A 22,194-nucleotide genomic window follows, 5' to 3' on the forward strand; every position below is an offset into this window, starting at 1 on the left:
GCCTTTGTAGACACACTTAGATCATAATATTGTTTTTAATAATTTGATTTGAGATGTTTGAGTTTCATTGTCTCAAATAATGTGTCCATGAAAATGAAAATAAAAAAAGTGACGACCAAAGGAATTCATTCGACGACACCACCTGTTTTCTTTTTTTATTATTGTTATTTACGAAGGTTTGATTGAGTGACGAGCTCAGACTAAGAGCACAGGCACAGAGAAAGGACTCTGCCAATAGAAGGAGTGGAACGCTGGAAACAATGGAAACAGCACGTGATAGATAGCTCAGTTGAAAGGTTTACGGTAACTCACAGACAAAACGTCTTGCTTTTTAAAAAGTGCATTCACAAACATGACAAATACTCTCAACTCATGATGTCTATCTTAATGTGATACAAAATATGCATACCTGTTTTTAGATTTGTCTGTATTTCTATACATAGATATTTCTTCAAAAGGTTCACTTTTTTTTCTTTTTACAAAGGTTAAAAGCAGGGGGGGGGGACGAGGTTGTAGCAGCTTCAGATATCTCTAGCTTCATGTACATGTCATGAGATACACAATCATCTCAACAGAACCCCAAATAAAACCTACGGTTTTCTTTCTCTGTTGGAATCACGTCACGTGTCGTCTTCGTGGAAAGAGATGTTCGTCAGTGAAGACTGCAGTTTAGAAAACAAACGAATCAATAAAATGCTTGGGCCTTTAAATATATTTTGTATACCCGCTTTTTTTGTCAATATCATAAATACTAAAGACACAGGACAATATTATAAGTCAATGCTGGGAGACTAAATGTAAAGATTAAAATAGTTCAAACAGCTTTTTTTCAAGTTTTCTAAATCATGAAAAACAAAACATCAGGCGAGCACAGAAACACTATACTTCAGTCTATTCGCGGCCCTTTTATATTTAAAAGAGCATTTATAAACAATGTCAGAGTGTCTGTTGCTTCAGTTTAAGTCCAGTCCAAGATGCTTGCCTGTCATAAGGAGGCCAGATCCTGACATTCCAAGGAATTCATAAAAGCAGTCAAACATACTGATGAAAACCATAAGTACCATGCAAATCTTGCAAGACGACATATTCTCAAACAAGAGACAAATTATTCTTCGTATCAGCGAAATATCAAGTGGAGAAGGAATGGAAAAAAAAGGCCAATGGCCTCTAATTAAGACCAAATACTATAATTCCAAAAACAAAAGCAAAAATACTTAATCTGTACATAACATAGCACACCAGAGTTTTCGGACGGGATCAGCAGTTTTTTTTTTCCTGGTCAGCAGTCTCTTGCGATTTGCTAACTGCCTAGTGGAATAATACAGAAGGTTTTTTTTTTAATTGATCCCAATCTCTTTATTTTCCTCCATGAACCTGGAGAAGGGTCGGTTAGACCCGACCTCTAGAGCAGCTTTCTCCATACCAGTCATCGGAGGGCTACTGCCAGTGTGGAGCCGGTCCATTCCACCAGGAATTGCCCCCAAAGAAGTGATCCCGGCACCACTGAGGCTGACGGGCAACTGTGTAATGCCTCCATTCTGTATCACAGAGATCTCATTATTCTTCATGGCCAGTCCGTTGGTGATGGCCGCCGCGTACTGGTTCCAGAAGCCTGGGTCGACATTCATGGCTCGAGCGGCCAGATCCTTCTGGAACATCTCGCTAAACTTCATGGCATCGCCGCCCAACAAGGCCATTGGATTCTCCACGGACAGTCGGCGGCCCCTGCGGGCGGGCGCGTTGTTCCACATGTGGGTTCCCATGTGCACCTACAATAAAAAATTCAAATACATTAATGATGATTAGATGAGTGACATATTAGAAATATCACTATCTTCCCCTATGCCTACCTTCAGGTTGCCTTTAGTGGTGAAAGCCCTTCCACAGATTGAGCACGCAAAAGGCTTCTCTCCAGTGTGTGTGCGCTCATGAATTTGAAGAGCACTAGCAGAAGAGAAATTCTTTCCGCAAGAGTGGCAGTTGTGCTGCTTGGGAGTGCGTCGCGGTGGAGGGGGTGCCAACATCGGGTTAATGCCGTGGCTCATCGTGTTCTGTGGAGCCGAAGCAGGTATGCCCACGGGCAAGTGGGAACTGTCGCTCGAGAACATGGACTTGCCGTGTCCATTCATTTCCATTTTTATCATGTTTGATGCAGTGCTCATCAAATTTGGAGTGTTCAGCCCTGTAACAAAGAAAGATGACATCGTCAAAACATGACATATTATTTTATTTTTATTGAGCAGCTTCTTATATTTCATTTTTTTTTTTGTTTCTGGTTTACTTGAAGTATATTTGCATACACACACCTCTGTCTCTGCTGAGAAACAGCATGTTGAAGTGGCTCTCCTCCTTGATAAAGTGCCTCGCTGGTTGAGTGGCGGTCAGGTCAAGGGCCCCATTGCCTTCAGTTGCAGAAAGCGGAGATGGGGTTTCTGATTTTTCTGACTTCACTGTTGCCAAGCCAGCTGTATTTCTCTCCTGGCCCTCCTCTGCTGTCATGGAAGTGCTGTTATTATTATTGTTCAGGGTAGCCGGGGACTTGGATTGTTGGCTTTCTGAATGGCTGTGAGCCGGGGATAAGTGCTGCATAGAGCCAGAGGACTCTGACAAAGCGGGACTTCCCAGACTTTGACTTTCCGCATCCCCTACTGCTGACAGGGAATCAGTGGTAAAGCAGTTATTCTCGCCTCCGATGTTGCTGCCATTTTCAGAAGGCTTTTGATTGAATGAGTGAGTCAGGTTGACAGTAGAATCAATCATCTTCATCTGGTTCTCCATCGCAGCAATGCTGGACATTATGGAAGTAGGTGGTGAGCTCCCTGGTGAATAAGGTTTTGACGGGTCCAGTTCTCCCTCTTTAAAGTCGACCTCATCGTCTAAAGCTTGCTCCATTTCATCAATAAGGTCATCGTCATAATTACTCATTGTATCCAGACTCTTGTCATCATAAGAAAGGTCTGTTTCCATTTCTTGGAGGCTTTCTGGGACTGGGGTGTTTGGTATCTGCCCCCCCATGTGCATCCGGATGTGCTGCTGCAGAACGACAGCATTTGTGAACTTCTTTTGACAAATAGGGCAGGAGTGTTGAACTCGAAGTGGGGGTTTGGACCTGTGCACCCCAAAGTGTGTTTTCAGATTTCCCTTGGTAGTAAAAGCCCGTCCACATATCTTACATTTGAAGGGCCTTTCGCCGGTATGAATGCGGTAATGCATCTTTAGAGCACTCTGACAACTCAGGACCCGATGACAGATGACACACTGGTTGGGGTCAGTCATTTTTTTATCAATGTTCTCAACAAGCTGCTGCAACTTGGACGTCTCTGAAGTTTGCATAGAGTCAAGGAGACCTCCGAAGGGAAATTTAGCTTTAAATTGGTCCGACAACATGGGAAGGACTGGATGGGAGACTGGATTGGAACCCGAGTTTGGGCTATTAAGAGAATCCATCATTTGAGAAGTGTTGGACAATGGGGGGGTCACTGTGCTAGACAGAACCACTTGTGTTACTGTTGTCGTGGTAGTGGTAATTTCGCTTGGACGCGTGGAGCAGGTTGGTGGCAGGAGAATACCTTCTGGCTTGAGTAAAAGAGGAGGATCACTACCCAGATAAGGTTTGGGGGATGGGGATGTAGTTGTCATGCAGGAATCAATAAGGATATTAGGAGACAGTGATGCACACTCACTAGAGGGGGGAGATGGTCTCTGAGGGGACCTGTTAAGGGGTGTGAGGCTTGGAGAATCACCAAAACTTCCCATCATGCTTGGTATTGTAGAAGGTAACTGCAGCCCAACCGAGGTGGAAACAGTGGCAAGTACAGGCTTGCTGTCGAGCCACGTTGTAACAGGTTTCTCTGGCGGTAAAGACATACCATAAGGAATGCCCGAGTTCGTGGGCACATTGTCCAGGTATTCAGGCACGGGATATGGATTCATCTGAATATGTGGATATTTTTCTTTGTGCCTCTGGAAGTGGACTTTAAGATTTCCTTTTGTTGAAAACCGGTTCCCACATATGTTGCATTTGTATGGCCTTTCTCCAGTGTGGGAACGAAGGTGAATTTGTAGCGCACTGTCACTGCCAAAGACTTTGGCACAGAATCGACACTTATGCTTGAAAAAGGGGTCTTCGGAGCTAGGCTTCGTGTCAAACACGGACACGTTTGGAGGTTTACCCTTGCGATGCTTCATCAGAGCTGAAAGGGGGTCAAGCGCATTGGCTGTGGCTGCAATACTTGCCAGCGGGTTTGGAAAGATAACGCTGCTGGATGAGCTGTGAGGTATCAGTGGTAAATTAGAGGCAGAGCCCAGCAGGCTATTGTGGCTGAGCGTTGGAGGAGTGGTTGAGTTCCGGGAAAGAGCAGAGCTGCTGCTGATGCTCCCGTTTCCAGTCATACTACTGGTCGTGCTTAAATTTGTGATCGAGGATGAGCATGAGGGTAGCAATGATGACAATCCGGATCCTGGTGGTGGCGGGAAAACGGAATTATTTGAGGAGGTGTGGGTCATTGGAGAGTTGGGGGGCTGGCTCCTACTTTGTGATGTTTTAGTGAGAGATCCTTCAATTGTTGAGGTCAGAGGTGAAGGACCCTGACTACTGAGCGTCGCTGGTAACCTGATGGGCAACTGATGGACAGGAGGGACGATAAAGTTGTGCAGTTGCATATGGTTTGCAACAGGGGGAGCACAGGCAGGTCCAGCCCCTTGGTGTCCGACTGTGGAATTGTGATGGTGTTTGATTGCCTGTTGGGAGGCAGACTGTCGATTTATCAGAGCCACTTGACTACGTATCTGCTCTATGAGCTGCAGCTGGTGTATCTGCTGCTGCTGTAGGGCCATCAGCTGATCCAGGATCATAGGGATAGCCATGGTGGAACCTCCGCTGCCGGCTGCCGCTCTCACACTCTGTGAAAACTGTGCGACTGCAACCCGAGTGCCGTGCAATGTCTCCAAGGTAACATTAGTGCTTGGCATGGGGTAGTTTAGAAGATTTGTGGGCATAACATCGTCAAGCTGAGGTAGGGAAATGTCTGGCTCAGGAGATGTCATGTCCCGCTCTTCAGGATCAATGTTTTTTTCAGGAGAAAGCTCAAGCTCCATCTGTTCATCCTCCTTTTCAAGAATATTGACCCCGTTTAAGGTTGTCTCTGGGATGTCATCGAGCTCAGCGGCGGGACTGTGGCCGCCCTCCCTCGGGTCCTCGCTGTCAGCCTGGTCGCTCGTGCAGCTGGGTACAGGAGAAAGCTCCGTGGGGTACTCCTGGGAGGAATTAGGCGTGCCCTCATTGTCATTAACTATCAGAACTAGCGGGTTCTTGGTGCAGCTCTTTAAATGTTCACAGAAGTCTGACCACTTGAAGAATTCGGCGCAACACTTCTCACACACATGCGTCTCTTCGCTTCCACTGCGGCTCTCGTTCCCACTGTCGGCATCTTCCAGCACTTCACCCCGGCCTGCCAGGAGAGCGATGGAGAAAGGGAGGAGGAAAGGGAGGGGGGGGGACAAAAAAAAGAATTAATGAATATATAATCAATATAAAAACATATATTTCGCAGTGCAGCACCGCAAGATTTAACCTTTAATTTTTTTTCACCCTGTCTCTTAACATAACAAAAATCAATACCCGCCGTTTTCTTAGTTTTTTTTACGCCTTACAAATTGCCCTAGTTCACCAATCCTCCAGACTCTGCTTTGTGCATTCACACCCTGTCTATAGAAGCAGCTAATAATTTTCTTTGTGCAATCCATCAAATTATGAGGGGCTATCAATTGTGGATACTGCCGCTTAATGAAATTCCATACAACCTATTGATTTCCAATATTTCATACAATTCACAGCAGCCGCGTCTGTTGCGTACAAATCAGGACTTTGATGGCCCTATTAGGATTCCCTTTTGATATCAAGCCCAGTCATTTCCACCTGAATCCCAGATGCCTGCGCAGTTTGTAGCCGGAGTCTCCGAGGTAATTCTCCGCCTCAAAACAACGGACTTCAAACTGGAATAAGGTCCACTATCATCATGTCAGTGTCGAGGAGAAGTTTAACGTCCCATCATGCAGTATTTACTCTGCAAAATACAGTGTTTGCATTCTGAAAAACAATAATTATCCTTCATATCCACAGAGTGTTAGATCCTTTTCCTCCTCTCCTTCCATGCGCTCCTACAAATTACATGCTAGTGCCATGGCAGCAAAGTCTCTGATTAGTTACACATGTTTAATCACAGTTGTAGGAAGCCACTTCCTTTTCCACATGCAACCGCCAGAGTCAAACAACCTCGATGAGACGCTGACCTCGTTTACACCTGGACTCGAACACCATGATATGATCGTACTGTCTGAGCTACAGTAGAACGGAATTGGCTAAACATTTAGCTATTTATGTCGATGTGTATGTACGACCTGTTTCACACATAAGGACCTAAAACATACAGTACCTTTTTTTTTATTAAAGCATACATTTAACTTTCTATTGTTACTTTTAATATTGTAATGATTTGTATCTTCTTTTTAACGTCTTTATCTTTGTTTAAATGTCTCTATCCTGGTTTAAAACTGTAGCTTTATTTTTGTAGATTCACATTATGGTCAGCAGTGTCTTCAGAGAACTATGTCCTGGTGCTTTTAATACAATATTGAGGTGAGGCAGAATTAATTGTGCCTCACAATTGCTTTTAATTCTACAATTAATTTTCTCAAACGTACATGACAAGATTCATTTTGTATAAAATAAATGTTCATATTGACCATATGCTGAGGAACAGCTCTTTTTTAAATATCTCTATCCTGCTTTAAAACTGTATCACTTTGAGATTTGTTGAGCAAATGTAAAGTGCAACACAAAAATTTTTGATTACTATTATTATGCGATGACACATATTAAAAGATACTACTCAAGTATTTAAAAGTGTTCACACGCATTTCCCCACGACATGATTTTAATCTTTCTATATCGAACCCAGATCAATGGCGACGTCGAAGGCGAGCGTCTCTTGCCCAAACCTACAGGAGTCCGTCCAGGTTTAGTCAACATTAAAAAAAAAAGGCCTCTGCTGCGTTTGCATAAAAATCTGGCGACGCTTGCTTTAATTTCTAATGTTTAGAAGCGAGCGAGCCGTGCTAATGCAGACGTGAAGCATTCAAGCAATTAGCAAAGAAATACATCACTCCTCCTGTGATTTCAGGCCAAAGGGGAAACATGCCTCATTAATTGTTGACAGAAAGGCTTTTGGATCGTCATCACTTTCTCGTCCTCGCTCAACGCGTCGTATGCATTTGGAGTTTATTCATTTTAAAATAATGTGCTACAGAGGAGATGAAATGTTTCTTTTGACAATTCTTACATGTTTTCTGAAGCAAACCAAAAGGAAGTGTACAGCGGTTGCGAGCGAGGGGTGGGGGTAGGCGGCACGTGACAGCTGAAAATCTCCTTAGCCCCGGCAGCGGACAGCAGGACTCATTTCCATAATTGAGGGTTGAAAGGTCAACACAAATGAGTGGGCATTGTGTTGAGCTGATTAGTTATTAGAACGGTATTACTGTCAATCTCTTTTATTCCTTCCTACGATTACAAGTGGAGGCCTTTGTGTGAGTCTGACCCCACACACACACACACACACATTTTACCTTGCACTTAAACACAACTGATACTTGTATTAAGATAAACACACACAGTGCCAAGTCAACAGACGCTCTTTGTGGATGTGTGTTGGTCAGGATTTACATTTGTATCCAATGAAAGAGGATTAATTCACAGTTTTTTTTAAACACAATTTGTAACGTCCTACATACACTAGTGCACACCAGCAGTGTCACGATTGTGAAACAATCTCCAGACTGCCTTTTTATTTGCATTTACGACTAACTCGAAATGGCTATTGTGCGTCTGTGTGAAGGCGACATTTTGCGGTCGTTTTGTGTTTGTAAGACAGTTAAGAAGAAGTGTCTGTTTGTGTGTGTGTGTGTGTGTGTGTGTAGGGAGTGAGGGGAGGGGTATTGATTTTCCTCTTGCATGTAGAAAGAAGGGCTGCACACAACAACAAAAAAAATCCAATAGGTTTTTTTCATTCATTTAAGAGTCTTCATTTACTCGGATGCAAATATGAAGATTGACGCAGTCAATGGAGGCGATTGTGGACGTTGTATGTGGAACGTCCGCTATCTCGCTCACCGATCTTTGGCACGCTAACCGAAACCGCTAATCCGACATATAATATCACACGAGGTATTCACGCTTTTCCACCGATTCTGTGAAAAAGCCACAGAGCCGTGCATTGAGACGCAGCGCCGGGCAATTACAATTCGACTCATTCTTAGCCAACGTCGCCCGCGACAGTGATACACAGGTAACATGTGAGGGACGGTGACACACATGTGTGTGTGTGTGTGTGTGTGTGTGTGTGTGTTTGTGTGTGTGTGTGTGTGTGTGTCCGGAACGTTCGTCGATTAAATCTGCCTTTTAAAAAACACCATGATAACACATCGAAATGTTGAATCTCTATCTGGGATTTCTTTTAAAAGCATGTTTAGTAGCCAGAATAGAAAAACCTGAATTGACTCAAGAATCAAAAAAACATAAAGTCTGTTATTATTGTCATTGTGTTTGTTATAGGGCTGTGAATAACATCAATCTCGTCTAAACAACGTAACAAGTTTAAAACATGTGTTTTCTACTGTGTATACTTAAAGAAAAAAGAAGAAAAAAGTAAAAAAAAAACACCTATTTTGTGACCATGGTTTTCAAATGAAGGGAATATTCATTATTTTTTGTAACCATTAACAATATATATATATATAGAGAGAAAAAAAGCTATTTATATTTTAAAACCTGTGAATTTTTTGTTGTTTTGTTCTTTAAACATTTTTGCTATTAATTAAAAAATTCATAGTCATGTTCCTTTAATCTATCTTGAAAGTTTCTAATAATATTTCAGTTTTTGTATTATAAATTATTAGTCAGTGTTTTCAAAACACGTTTGGCTGTTGAAAGAAAATAAAGTGATTGTTTATATGATATTACTATTAATTATTAATTGAAAATAAAATGAAGACTATTTTTAATCATGTATTTTTTTGCTTCAATCGATGAAATCATCGACTGACGTGGATCCATCCCCGGGTTTGGACACGTCGCGCGATTTTCCTCGATTGAGCGTCTCCAACGTTTGATTCCTCAGCAGAACAGATGTGTGTGTCTGCGTGTGTGTGTCTGCGAGTGTGTGTGTGTGTGTGTGCGTGTGTGTGTCTGTGCGTGTCACCGGCCTGGTCGGCACCGCTGCAGCCGTGGTACAGTCGTATCTGCGCTCACAGCGAGGCCATTGTCGTAGCCTGCAGATGTGGAGCAGCCAAAACATTAACGATTTGTTTGTGCAGGCGCTCGAGCTCGATGACGGCACTCCAGTGTCAAGATGGCTCTCGCTGGACTCCACGCTGCAGAAAATAACTCTTTCACTTTCCTATCACAAGATAAAAAGGTGTTTTATTTTTAAAATAACAAGACACCTGGACTGGCCTCATCCTCCTCAATATTCCCCCCTCGCCCGTCGGTGTGTTCAGTGCTGAGTAGTAATTAAGACACAGTCATATTCCAGTGCCTTCTTCCAAGGCGTCTTGGGCACGACGGTGTGGGTGGTCCGCGGGCCTGCGCCCAATGGTAAGAGGGGATTAAAACAAAAGGCGAAAAACAAAAGCCCCTCGACGGGGGGGGATAGAAGTGGCCGACAACTGTCATTGTCAGCAAAACATCTTCACGTCTGTTTTAATTCCTGGATGACAAACTTTATCATCGACACTTGACTTGTGGTTTGCAACTTATTTCTTCACAGTATATTATTTCTTGAATGTACAGTTTTTATCACATTTTGTAATTTCATGTGTATAATTTTATTTTTTTTAAGTATAAATTGAGCTGCCGTGACTGTGTCCTCTCCCAACTATAGAATGAATATCTTATCTTATCTTGACGGTGGTTAAATCTCCACCTGTTTTATTTGTGGATCATTTGAGACAGATTTAACTCTGAGTTTTTTTTTACTCTTCACCGTCAGTCGACGTCTCTTCAGAGCGACATGTTGAAGATGTTTGTGACACCGTCAGTTGTGTTTAATTCTACTGCTTCTATGATCAAAATTCAGGTTTTGTTACTGGTAAACTTTCTGAATCGTACACGGATTCTATCGTGTTTGTCTCTTTTGACTGGACGAGAAATGTGTTTTTTGGAGAAAAGAAAGCTGAAATATGCTTGTGTAAGCCTTGCTATCAAGGGTTACACAAGCTTTCTTTTCAGTTCATGTAGAATCTTCTTTGTTTTATCTATACATTCACACTGCTTTTAAACTTAATATTTCAAGAGAATTTGGCCTATAAATCTCACCCTGTCCTTCAAGATGCTTCTTTCTCTCCATGTATCTTTTCCCAAAGTCCTCGCTCACACACTCTTGCTCACACACACACCGTGAGTGTGGGAGATGAAAAGCCTCTCGCTCTGTTCACACTTTCCAGGACGCCGTGTAAGCTGCGCTGCCAAGTTCACCGGCGTGCATGTTCTAATTGTTCCAGCATCTTGACATCCAGCGGTAGGACCCTGGGCCGGACAAAGGTTAAGTCAGCAAAGCTTTTGTCAAAGCACTCCCCTGCAGACCCCCCTGTAAACCCCCACGAACACCCACCCACCCTCTTTTTCTACCTCAGGCAAGGGCCGGTGTCCGGGAAAAAAGGGCCTGAGGGAGCAGATGAGTTCCCAAGACAAGAGCTGAGAGTTTTAGTGTTTTTATTAAAAAAAGCAGCTCCACACGCTGGGCCAGAACCGATGGGTTTCTAACCCACAACCTTATCGATGAAGACAAAAAAATCTCAGAAGCGTCGGCCCGACAACTTTCCCCCGAATCCACATTCCGTGCGAAGGCACCCATCGATCAATAGTATCGTCACAAGATGCAACACAAAAAAAAACAGGCGACGGAGAATTTGATCAGGCTCCGTGATACACTGACATTTGCAGCTGGTGTGTCGACTTTTCTCCGAGTGTGTGTGTGTGTGTGTGTGTGAGTGTGTGTGTGTGTATCATCAAGTGTCGCTCCGCAGGAGCCTCTTCTTTAAGTGTTAAATCACCATTCAACGTAAAAGATGTTTTTTAGTGCGAGATCATTGAGATTTTACTCAGAATTTAAATCTTTAAAATGTACTTTTTGATGTGATTTATCGCCGTTTGAATGGAATCACTGGTGAAGGAACGAGACGATCGTGAGCAAACTGATGGACGTGTCGTGTCTCTTGACTTGTTACAAATATTATCGAGGTCACCGATCCGACGACACACAAGCGCACATAAACACACTAAGAAGATGCTCCTCCAGATGACATCACACGTTTGTGGCGTAAAGAAGATCCTTCTATGTTTAAAATGTTTATTTAAAAACCAACTTATATGGATATTGAGAGATAAATATTAAAAGATGAATAAGATTTGATAAGTTAAATAAACTTTAGTTTGTACGTCAAACACAAAAAGTCATTTTAAAACCACTGTAATACTTTCTTTTTACTTGATCTGTTGCTTTGCGTTGGACATTAAAAGAAACCAAACACAGTAGCAGATGCAGGAGTCGGTGCCGGAGCCTCTGTCAACCCTTCGTGTCGACAATGTGGGTGAAAAGGGAGCAAATCAAGTGTGCGAAATTTATGTGAGGGGGGTAAACAAAAAACATTTCCATAACAAAAACAAGCTTCGACCTGCTGCAGAATCCCCCCCCCCCCCCTCACCAACCCTACACACACACACACACACCCACCCTCCCAAAATAAAAACCTGCTTTAGCTTCCAAAATAAATCCTTGATCAAATCAATAAAGATTATTTAGGCTTTATTTATTTCGATGAAGGCCTTAAAAAACATATTTTTTAAAAGGCCTTTTTTTTCCAACGCTGATAAAAAGTTGTTTTAAATTGAATTTTCGTTTTTAATTGTAAATGATGACATTAAAGTGATATTTTTAATGTTGTATTTGTGATAAAAGAGTGTTGAAGCGAATGGAAAAAAAGAAGAAGGTGTTTCTTCTGGCTCACCGTGCTCGGAGGTGACCCCGGCGACCGCGGGCTCCTCGTCCGACTTGAGGTGCTGCGGCTTGGCTTGCTTGCGGCGGGACATGCTGCTGCTGCTGTGGGCGTCAATCGTGGCGAGGCTGCTGTGGATGTCCCTGCGTGTCGCAGATACATCGGCGTAAAATCAGAAGAAAATAAAAAAAGCGAAAAAATAAACGAAAAAGTTGTCAGCGGCGCGCGAGGGCAGGAATCAAAACCTCTCGCGGTGACTCGCGCATGTCGCTACAGAGTAGTTATGATGGGGGATAACGGCGCCAGGTGGGGGGTGTTGGGGGGTGTGGGGGGGGGGGTGGGGGGGGGAGGGTGGCCCCGGTCCAGACGATTGGATATGATAACGAGGGACGGACCGAGCAATTAAACGCCTCAATCTTTCAGATCCGTGTAAAAATTTCAAACAAAAAAAAAATCTCCTTTTTTTTTCTTTTCTCCTGCAGCTCCTTCTCTCGCAACAACTTTTCAAAAAGTGTCTTTTTTCTCCATCACTGACAAACTTCTTCTTCCTCCTCCTCCTCCTCTCGAGGGTCCCGACACCACAGTCGCCTTTTCTTCAGAAGAAGTTCCACTCAGTCCACGGCGGCGTCCCATCAAATTAAAAATGTTCAAAATTAAAAACAAAAAAACAGCGGATGGTTGGTATTGTTGTTTTTTGTTGTTGCCAAAACTCCCGGTTCCACGGCCGGCGCTCGGGTGAGACTCGCGGTGCGCTCGCGTCGGTCCGTGCGTGTTCGTGGGGGAACCGACTGACTGTGAGTGAGAGTTTAACCCCCGAGCTGAGGTTCAGCCCAGTGCTCGCAGCCGCCACTAGGATGTACCACTGCCTCGATGGCTCCGTGAGAACACCCACTTTTGACCCCCCCACACCCCCGCCCCCCCCCCCCCCCCCACCCACTCACCTCCACACAACAACCACCCACAACTTTTCCACGAGGTGTAAATAAATCAACCATTATCCACGTAGACCTTAATAAATAATAATGATCAATAATAAATAACGATACACAAGGTTTATGAATCACTCGCTTGGCGTGAAACACGAGGATTCGTCATTAAACTTGATTTAATTTAACAATTATTATTTTATAAAATACACAAAACGTTTGTTTGACACACACACGACACACTTTATTTTAATATCGTTATTTAAATTTTTTAAATGATAAATTACAGTTCTATAAGCTATTTACATGTTAATTGAATACATACATTCACAACTAGCGATATATCGTCACGTTTTCAATCCACAAGTTAAAGCAATTATTTGATCAAATTCTGAGAAAAATAAAGTATGTTTTAAAGCAAAATATACTCCAGGTTTGAATCTATTAATGGGTGTTGTTTAGCAATTTAAACAACTCCTCATTAGTCTAACCATGCATTCCTTGACTTTGTCCACAGATTTAAAACTGTTTTTTTGTTTGTTTTTTTGTTTCATTTTTCAATTCAAAGTTATAAGTCAAGATAACAAATCTATAAATACCCAGTAGGATGTCAAACATATTCAGATTACAATGAATTGCAATCCTGCTTTTACTATCATGTTATCACAAGTATTCTTGGATTCTCTTCTGAACATTCTCTGTGTTAGAGAGATTTACTGGTTACGCTTGGTGTGAAGAACTATTGTCATTGCAATGAAGGATTTTTAAAATGTTAAAGATATTAATCTGTCTTGTTGTGAGCTTAAATTAAAAGGGCAACTAATTATTTATTTAATGTATTCAGTAAATATGAATATATATTTTGGTATTAATTGAACATAAACACTAAATATATTACCAGAATAAATCAGATGATGAAGCTATTCGTCTATCCTGGTAAATCAGCCTCTTTTTTTACTTTTTAACTTAAATAAAATAAAGAAAAATCCTCTAAACACCTTGTTTACCACAGTCTAGTTATTTTTAATGGATTAAAAACGCAGGTTTCGTAACAACTGCACACCAGATGTCCCGTTTGGATTCCCTAAGAAACGTCAAAAAAATATTCAAATATTGGTTTTAATAATTGGAATTTTCTTAAAATATTTGAATTCCACAGATACTTGGACGCATGTATTTAGTGTTTATTTGAATTAATTCCTCATATATTTTGTAACCGATGATATTTTTCTATTGTTTGTACAATTTAGTTTGACATTTTACTGTTGTATTTGTTTTTGTAGTCGTTGTAATTTGAATATAGTTAAATTAAACTGTGAAATTAATCTTTTAAATTTGAAAAAGAGGGTCACGTGACCGGAAGTCTCTTGTTTTTCAAAGACGACTACAAAAGGAAAGTGAATGTGTTTTTAAAAAAAAAAAATCAGATTCCTTTAATGAAAGTTGAAGATTTTATCAAACTATCATCTCTAAGAATCGCAGATCTTAGAAGGACGACCTCACTTTCACCGACCATCGATATTTCAGGAAAACACAACGATTCTCGTCCTTTTTTTTCCGTGTGTTCTACGCCTCCCTTGCTCATCCCTCGCTCATCCCTCGCTCATCCCTCGCTCATCCCTCGCTCATCCCTCTCTCTCTTCCTCGTCTCCTCATACGAGAGACAAATCCGTCGACAACAAGGTCGTCTTGAGAGCAAAACTTTTCTTTCTTCCTCTTCTTCTTCCATCACGACGTCTAAAGGGAAGCGAGCGTGTGTGTGTGTGTGTGTGTTATTATCTGGTATTAATAGATGCAGCCCCGGGGAAGACAAAATCAGCTATTGATAATTGCAAGGAATCCACGGCGGCTACTGTATCGATCGGCGTGTCCTCCACTCCCCTGCTGCCCAGAGATAAGGAGACACTCTCTTTAGAGCAATATAATTTCTTTTGACCTATCTGCTCGCTACAGACTTATGATGAATAGCCGGAGTGGCTGAAGTCCTTTATCACCAAAGTTACCCCCTTGATATAATATTGATTCTTTATAACTAGCTCGCCGCACAAAAATCAAACTGTCCACTTGGCCGTCATCATCATCAATATCATCACAATGAAGATGCTTCGCGCCTTCACAATCTCCTCTGTGGGGCCTGATTTTTGCTGATGATGAAAAGGACGGAGAAGAGAGAGGTGGGTGTGTGTGTGGTGTGTGTGGTGTGTGTGTTTGTGTCGGGGGGGGGTTCTAATCCGACACAAACAGACCGACACACACACACACACAGGCCGAGGCAATCGCACAAACAGATGTAAAGGCAGGAAGTGAAAGACACACTTGTGGAGACAAGACGTGACAGAAGAAGATGCAACAAATACACGTCGGACACACAACAACACACAGACGAACACACACCGTCTTTCTTAAACACACGGTCCAAACAGCTTGTGTGTGTGAGAGTGATTGACAGAAGGTGTGAGACTCAGACAGATGTAGCCGTCATTGCGGATCATTAAAACTCATATTTAATTAATCCTTTAAAAAAAAAAAAAAAAGATACTTTTCGAGGTTCTCTTCCTTCTGAGATCAGTCTGGCTTCATGTCAACCCCCTCAGTGCCACTCACCCGCCCGAGAGAGAGGGAGGAGAGGGTCTGAGGGAGGGCGAGAGGGAGGGAGGTAAACGTGTAATCACCCAAACAACCTTTTTTTTTTTTACCCTCTGAATTTGTCGCAAGGTAAGAGAAAGGAGAGTGGGGGCCTCCACATACTGGCCCTCTGTGAGCCATAAAGTGAGAGCACTTGTGTGAAAAAGTCCTCCGCTGTGTCTCGCAGGCTTCCTCTCCCTTCCTCCCTCGCTCTCTCTCTCCTTCACTGCGGATACTGAGGCGGAGGCCGCGGAGAAGACAGCAAGAGGTAAACGTCGCTCCCATTATTTCACTGTTAAAATAGAGACGGTTTGAGTCCGGCCGGAGATTTTTTTTTTGTCTGCGTGTGAAGCATGTGCTTGTTGTACTGCTGAAGGGATGTGAGCAGCCAATCACTTTTAGCCACTGCTGCCGGTGTCTGTGAACACACACTCCTACACACACGCACACACACACACACACACACACACACACACACACTCACGCACACACACACCTCAGGCTCCTGCAGCCTATAGCAACCGGCTGAGTTTACTCTCCGTACCAATCACAGACGAGGAGGAGTTAACTTCTATTTCTACTGCATCGTAAAACCAGCCTTTCCTGATACTGTGTAAATGTACTACTACTACTGCAGTACTACTGCGATGTCGACACATGAGACTGTGTATTAAGATATTACCAAAATTCCAAAAATACATGATTTCAACTGATTTATAAAACAATGATACTCGTTGTAAAACATTGAATATCAATAAAAAAAAAACTTTTAAATAATAAGTACCTCTCATTATATACATATATTTTTCTACTGCATCATCAAGTGTAGTATTGAGGTCAAATTCCAAAAATACAATGATTTGTATAACAATTATACTCATTGTAAAACATTGAATATGACAAAACAAAGATTTAAAATGAACAAGTACCTCTTTATATATACATATATATTTCTACTGCAATACTTCTTGATACGTTGTAAATGTATTGCGATGTAGATGTATATATATATATATATATATATATATATATATATATATATATATATATATATATATATATATAAAATAATATATATATATATATATATTTTTTTTTTCCTAGAAATAACTTTCCACGATGACATGTCCAGGGTGTGACATGTCTGTCAACCTTTGTAGCTGGGATACGCTCCACCCACCAGGTGGTAATAAATTGTTGGAACTTGAACTTTTCAAGTAGCTGATCTCATAGTTGTTGAATGTTCTCTTATCATGATACAGTTTTTATTGATGTATTTATTTCAATCACAACATTTGGGTTTGAATATTATATTATTGTACATGTTTTCTATAATCGTTGAAATATGTTCAAATACATACAAACACTCAGAGCGACTGGATGAAGAAGCATCTGAATCTAGTTTTTATTGTTGTCTTTAAGCAATCTTCATCATTGGGATTAAAACTCAAGTTGTTTGTTGCATCTTTTCCACATGAGTCACTTTCCAGAAACGAAAATCTTGTGGATTTGAAGGCACGACTCATTCTTCTTCTCCCCATTAAATGTGATTTTTTTCCCTCTTATTCTTATACGTCATGTTTAGTGTTATAATTTTTAACAGTTTGCTCAAGTGATCATTTCAAGACGTGTCGTAAAGTTCTCCCTCAGGAGAGCGAAGATGGTTTATACTCAGAGGAGTATGAGGCTCTGTGGAAGATGGTTAAATAAAAGTAAAACCTTTGGTTATTTAAAGACAAAACAAAGGTCAGATATTAATTTTCATGTAATGTATTTATATATAAATGCATTATTTTATTAAAAGACTTACTTAAATCGTATGGAAATGAACATATAAACAATAATTAGTTTGGTGATGATGGTGATTTTTTGTTTGTACAACAGAGTCATTAAAAAGTAGACAATAGTACCAGTAGTATAGAAAGTACTTTCTTTTTTTTGTCATAATTACAACAAAACATTGAGCCAATTAATGGAACCAATTAATAAGGTTTACTAGTGGTGTAATATTCAATCTTAGAATAAAACAATTAAATCCATACCAAGAAACTACATGTTTTAACAAACAAACAAAGAAAAGTTTTCCATTTTACAATATTTACTTTTTCTTCTTTTTCTTCTTGTTCGCCGTCTCTTATACTATAACTGGACGTCTCTGTATATCTTTTTAGGTCAGAATATGTATATAAACAACAACATTTATTTATTTTATTTGAGCCAAAGACCCTGAAACTAAATTAAATGTCGATCAGATTGAAATAAATACAATTTTTATGACTTTATTAACCACTATTGTTGATGTTTTCTCTAAATGAATGGACAAAATTACCAAATAAAAATGAAACTGTCAAACTGAGTAAACACATTCATTAAAAGACCTCAAATTTAATTTGTAAAAATAATAACGCAGTGTAATTAAATTAATTTAACAACTCGGTTTCATTAACCAGCTGAGATTGTGGATTAGAGTGTCCTAACGTTCTGCTTCATCGTAGCCACAAGTGTATCTTCTTCATCCTGCCGTTCGTGATCATATCATCCCTCCCTCGCCATCCAGACGAGATCAAACGTGACGTGGGTTCTGGTTCACCTGCGACGCTTCCAGAATCCATCGTGACCGCCTCAATCAGAGCTAATTGAAATGAATCGAATCAACCTATTTCTGCTGCTACTGTAATTCAATTAGTGGCTGCGGTGTAATTGCACTTTGAGTCGACACTCGAGAGGAGATGACAAAACGCTCGTCGTCGCCGTCGCCGACAGAGAGTGTGTCACATCCCGAGCGAAGGAACGTGTATCAAACCACGGCTGACGTGTCAACGAGGCAGTGGTTTGTAACAACTTCAGAGATCGAGGCTAAATAAACACAAGAACAAAACATTTAGAGTCATTAACCTGATTTTTTTCTTTTTTCTTTAACATGTTTTTGACAGGGTTTCTTTCCATGAAATAGTATTTTTATCCCTTGTGTTATCATAATCACAAGCACATCACTACTATATACGTCATATATGTCCATTTGCAAATTACTTTGCACATGATAAAGTATAGAAAAACTGATGATAAATAATCAAACAACTGATGCTGTATCATGATACAGTATTAAACAACTGATGCTGTATCATGATACAGTATCAAACAACTGATGTTGTATCATGAAACAGTATTAAACAACTGATGCTGTATCATGGTACAGTATCAAGAAATTGATGCCGTATCATGATACTGTATCAAACAACTGATGCTGTATCATGATACAGTATCAAACAGCTGATGCTGTATCATGATAGAGTATCAAACAACTGATGTTGTATCATGAAACAGTATTAAACAACTGATGCTGTATCATGGTACAGTATCAAAAAATTGATGCTGTATCATGATACTGTATCAAACAACTGATGCTGTATCATGATACAGTATCAAACAACTGATGCTGTATCATGATACAGTATCAAACAACTGATGTTGTATCATGATACAGTATTAAACAACTAATGCTGTATCATGATACAGTATCAAACAACTGATGTTGTATCATGAAACAGTATTAAACAACTGATGCTGTATCATGGTACAGTATCAAAAATTGATGTTGTATAATGATACAGTATCAAACAACTGATACTGTATAATGATACAGTATCAAACAAATGATGCTGTATCATGATACAGTATCAAACAACTGATGATGTATCATGATACAGTATCAACCAACTTATGTTGTATCATGATACTGTATCAAACAACTGATACTGTATCACGATACAACTGATGTTGTATCATGATACTGTATCAAACAACTGATGTTGTATCATGATACTGTTTCAAACAACTGATACTGTATCATGATATAACTGATGTTGTATCATGGTACAGTATCAAACAACTGATGTTGTATCACGATACAGTATCAAACAACTCATGTTTATTTGGCGACTGATAAAGATAAAAAAAGTTTGGCAGCTTTTATAAGCATTAACCCAATTAATATTTTTTATTAGATATTATATATATTACACTTATCTTATTTTATTATTTTCTTTTTACATTTGTCCAGGATCCGTTTTTGTCTTAGTGGACATTGATATGTGTATTTTTTATTTTATACTTTTTCTTTACAATTTCTCATTGAATTGTAACTTCGCTCTTTGAAATCAAAAAAGTATATATTTATATATTTAGTTTTATGTCTAATAGTGACAATGATCGTTTTCATTTTTGATAATCGGCCTTAAAGATCCCATTTAAAATCTTGAATTAAATATCTTTATAGCATTGTGAGGTTTTGTTTCTGCTTAGTTTGAAGGACATTCTGTTCCAATCCCGACACTCGTATTTTTTTCATCGAGACCTGTTGACTAAAGGGTTAGAATCCTGGTCGAGTTGCTGGTCCGAACACTCGTGAGTCACACCTGACCCAAATATCCATGGCCAAGAACAATGAGTCAAAAGGGAGCGAAGCCAAATTGATGACACTTAATCTCATTGGAATTCCCTGTCAGATGTGACCTTGGAAGATGATTAGCCACGTGACGAGTGAGCGAGTGTGTTTGTGCGACGTTCACCTTCTGACGGTGTGTGTTGGTGTGAAGCAGAAGAAATACTTTGTTAATGAGTAGCAGCGGTCAGTGGGGGTGATGGTCTATAGGTAGTCAGACTAGTGGGCTGCAGGGATCTGTGGCTCGGTGATATGTGTGCCTCATTGTCTGTTCAATAGAAGCCTCTGAATTTTTAAACAGCATCAGTTACTTGCTTCTGTCATTGTTTTGGCAGCGTTTGCCTTGCTTAATCCTGGTAAGTGCATATCTACACTGTCTTAGCGACTCTCCTGCTGCTGTCCAAGCTCAAGTGTGTGTGTGTGTGTGTGTGTGTGAGAGAGTGTGTGTGATTATCTTGATTCACTGCTGTTAATAGTGAGCAGTTCTGTCCATGCAGGGAAACGACTCTTAAGAGTCAAAATGTAGTATCTTGCCGTGATGTGTTGATGAAGCTTCATGAAACAGTGTCATTATCTTCAGAGTACACTAGATGGTAGTGATGTGTTGATGAAGCTTCATGAAACAGTGTCATTATCTTCAGAGTCCACTAGATGGTAGTGATGTGTTGATGAAGCTTCATGAAACAGTGTCATTATCTTCAGAGTCCACTAGATGGTAGTCATGTGTTGATGAAGCTTCATGAAACAGTGTCATTATCTTCAGAGTCCACTAGATGGTAGTGATGTGTTGATGAAGCTTCATGAAACAGTGTCATTATCTTCAGTCCCCTAGATGGTAGTAATGTGTTGATGAAGCTTCATGAAACAGTGTCATTATCTTCAGAGTCCACTAGATGGTAGTGATGTGTTGATGAAGCTTCATGAAACAGTGTCATTATCTTCAGAGTCCACTAGATGGTAGTGATGTGTTGATGAAGCTTCATGAAACAGTGTCATTATCTTCAGAGTCCACTAGATGATAGTGATGTGTTGATGAAGCTTCATGAAACAGTGTCATTATCTTCAGAGTCCACTAGATGGTAGTGATGTGTTGATGAAGCTTCATGAAACAGTGTCATTATCTTCAGAGTCCCCTAGATGGTAGTAATGTGTTAATGAAGCTTCATGAAACAGTGTCATTATCTTCAGAGTCCACTAGATGGCGTCTCTGCACTATTTGTTTTGAACAACTGTCCTAATGAAACATCATTTTTAATCTAATGGCGCCACCTACCGATCTCTGAACAACATAACATTGTTTCATGAAGCTTCATTGACACATCACTATCACTAGTATCTTGCATGTCAATCCATGTTCTCTTGAATGCACCATAGCCTTGCCTCTGAGCCTGAATTGGACAGGGGTAAATCAAAAACAAAAACAAAGATACTTGTGCAAATAATTGAACAATCGATAAACATGACATTTTCTTCGGCCAGAGACTAACATTGTTATTGAAATGTTAATTTAAAGCAAAGTTTAAAGGCTTTATGGTAGTAAATAAACATCTCATAGATCAGTAAATTAGTGAGATGCATGATTTTATTAAGAATCAAAATGAAAAGAAACATGTGTAAAAAGCTCACATGTACACATATATATCCATTTTGACGTCAACACACATGGACACACAATGTTTTTTGTTTTTTTTCCACGGTAAAATAGTTGCAAACAAAATGCAAAAAGCGATCCACGACAATAAGATGAGCCAAAATGATGTCATGCAAAAAGTTAAAATAAAATATATTTAAAAATATTTAGTAGTACTCTGTGCTGTGTATTGTCCAGAAGTTTAATCAAATACAGTTGAAAATTTTGTTGCACGGCCTCAAGGCATGTTACCGAGAGACTCACTGCAGCGAGCGATGGAAGTAGAGCACAGACCACCTGTAGACCTGGGCTCAGGACTCTTATTATAAAGTGTTTCTCTTTACTCTTCTCTTTTTTTTCTTCAAAGCAACAAAAATAGGAATTTAATACAAAACATAAATGAATAAATGACAGATTTTAAGAAAATATTGATGTACTTAGATATGGCAATACTCTTCACAATTCTGTATCCATAGATTTGTATCTATTTTATCTATGGTAATAAATAAATATCTCTGTGCTAG

The 22,194-nt window shown here is 40.3% G+C and overlaps 1 protein-coding gene across 1 annotated transcript; it reads right to left on the minus strand.

Moving 5' to 3' along the window:
* Window positions 1-638: 638 nt before the first annotated feature.
* On the minus strand, window positions 639-12,835 carry sall3a (spalt-like transcription factor 3a). The gene is made up of 4 exons (XM_087805239.1): window positions 12,061-12,835; window positions 2,307-5,450; window positions 1,851-2,182; window positions 639-1,769 (listed from the first exon to the last, which is right to left on the minus strand). Exons 1-4 carry the CDS (start codon window positions 12,140-12,142, stop codon window positions 1,338-1,340), a joined length of 3,990 nt encoding a protein of 1,329 aa, XP_087661365.1. The 5' UTR covers window positions 12,143-12,835; the 3' UTR covers window positions 639-1,337.
* Between the last annotated feature and the right edge of the window lie 9,359 nt (window positions 12,836-22,194).

This window comes from Callionymus lyra, chromosome 13 (genome assembly GCF_982586985.1).
Source record: "Callionymus lyra chromosome 13, fCalLyr1.hap1.1, whole genome shotgun sequence".
Lineage (NCBI taxonomy): Eukaryota > Metazoa > Chordata > Actinopteri > Syngnathiformes > Callionymidae > Callionymus > Callionymus lyra.

What these genes read in the sequence shown, in the direction of transcription:
- sall3a (XM_087805239.1), bottom strand. Translation starts at nt 12,142, where the DNA reads ATGTCCCGCCGCAAGCAAGCCAAGCCGCAGCACCTCAAGTCGGACGAG. An exon ending in GTTTCTCAGCAGAGACAGAG is followed by an intron (nt 2,183 to 2,306) that starts GTGTGTGTATGC and finishes TCTTTGTTACAG; the next exon opens with GGCTGAACACTCCAAATTTG. An exon ending in CCACTAAAGGCAACCTGAAG is followed by an intron (nt 1,770 to 1,850) that starts GTAGGCATAGGG and finishes TTTTTATTGTAG; the next exon opens with GTGCACATGGGAACCCACAT.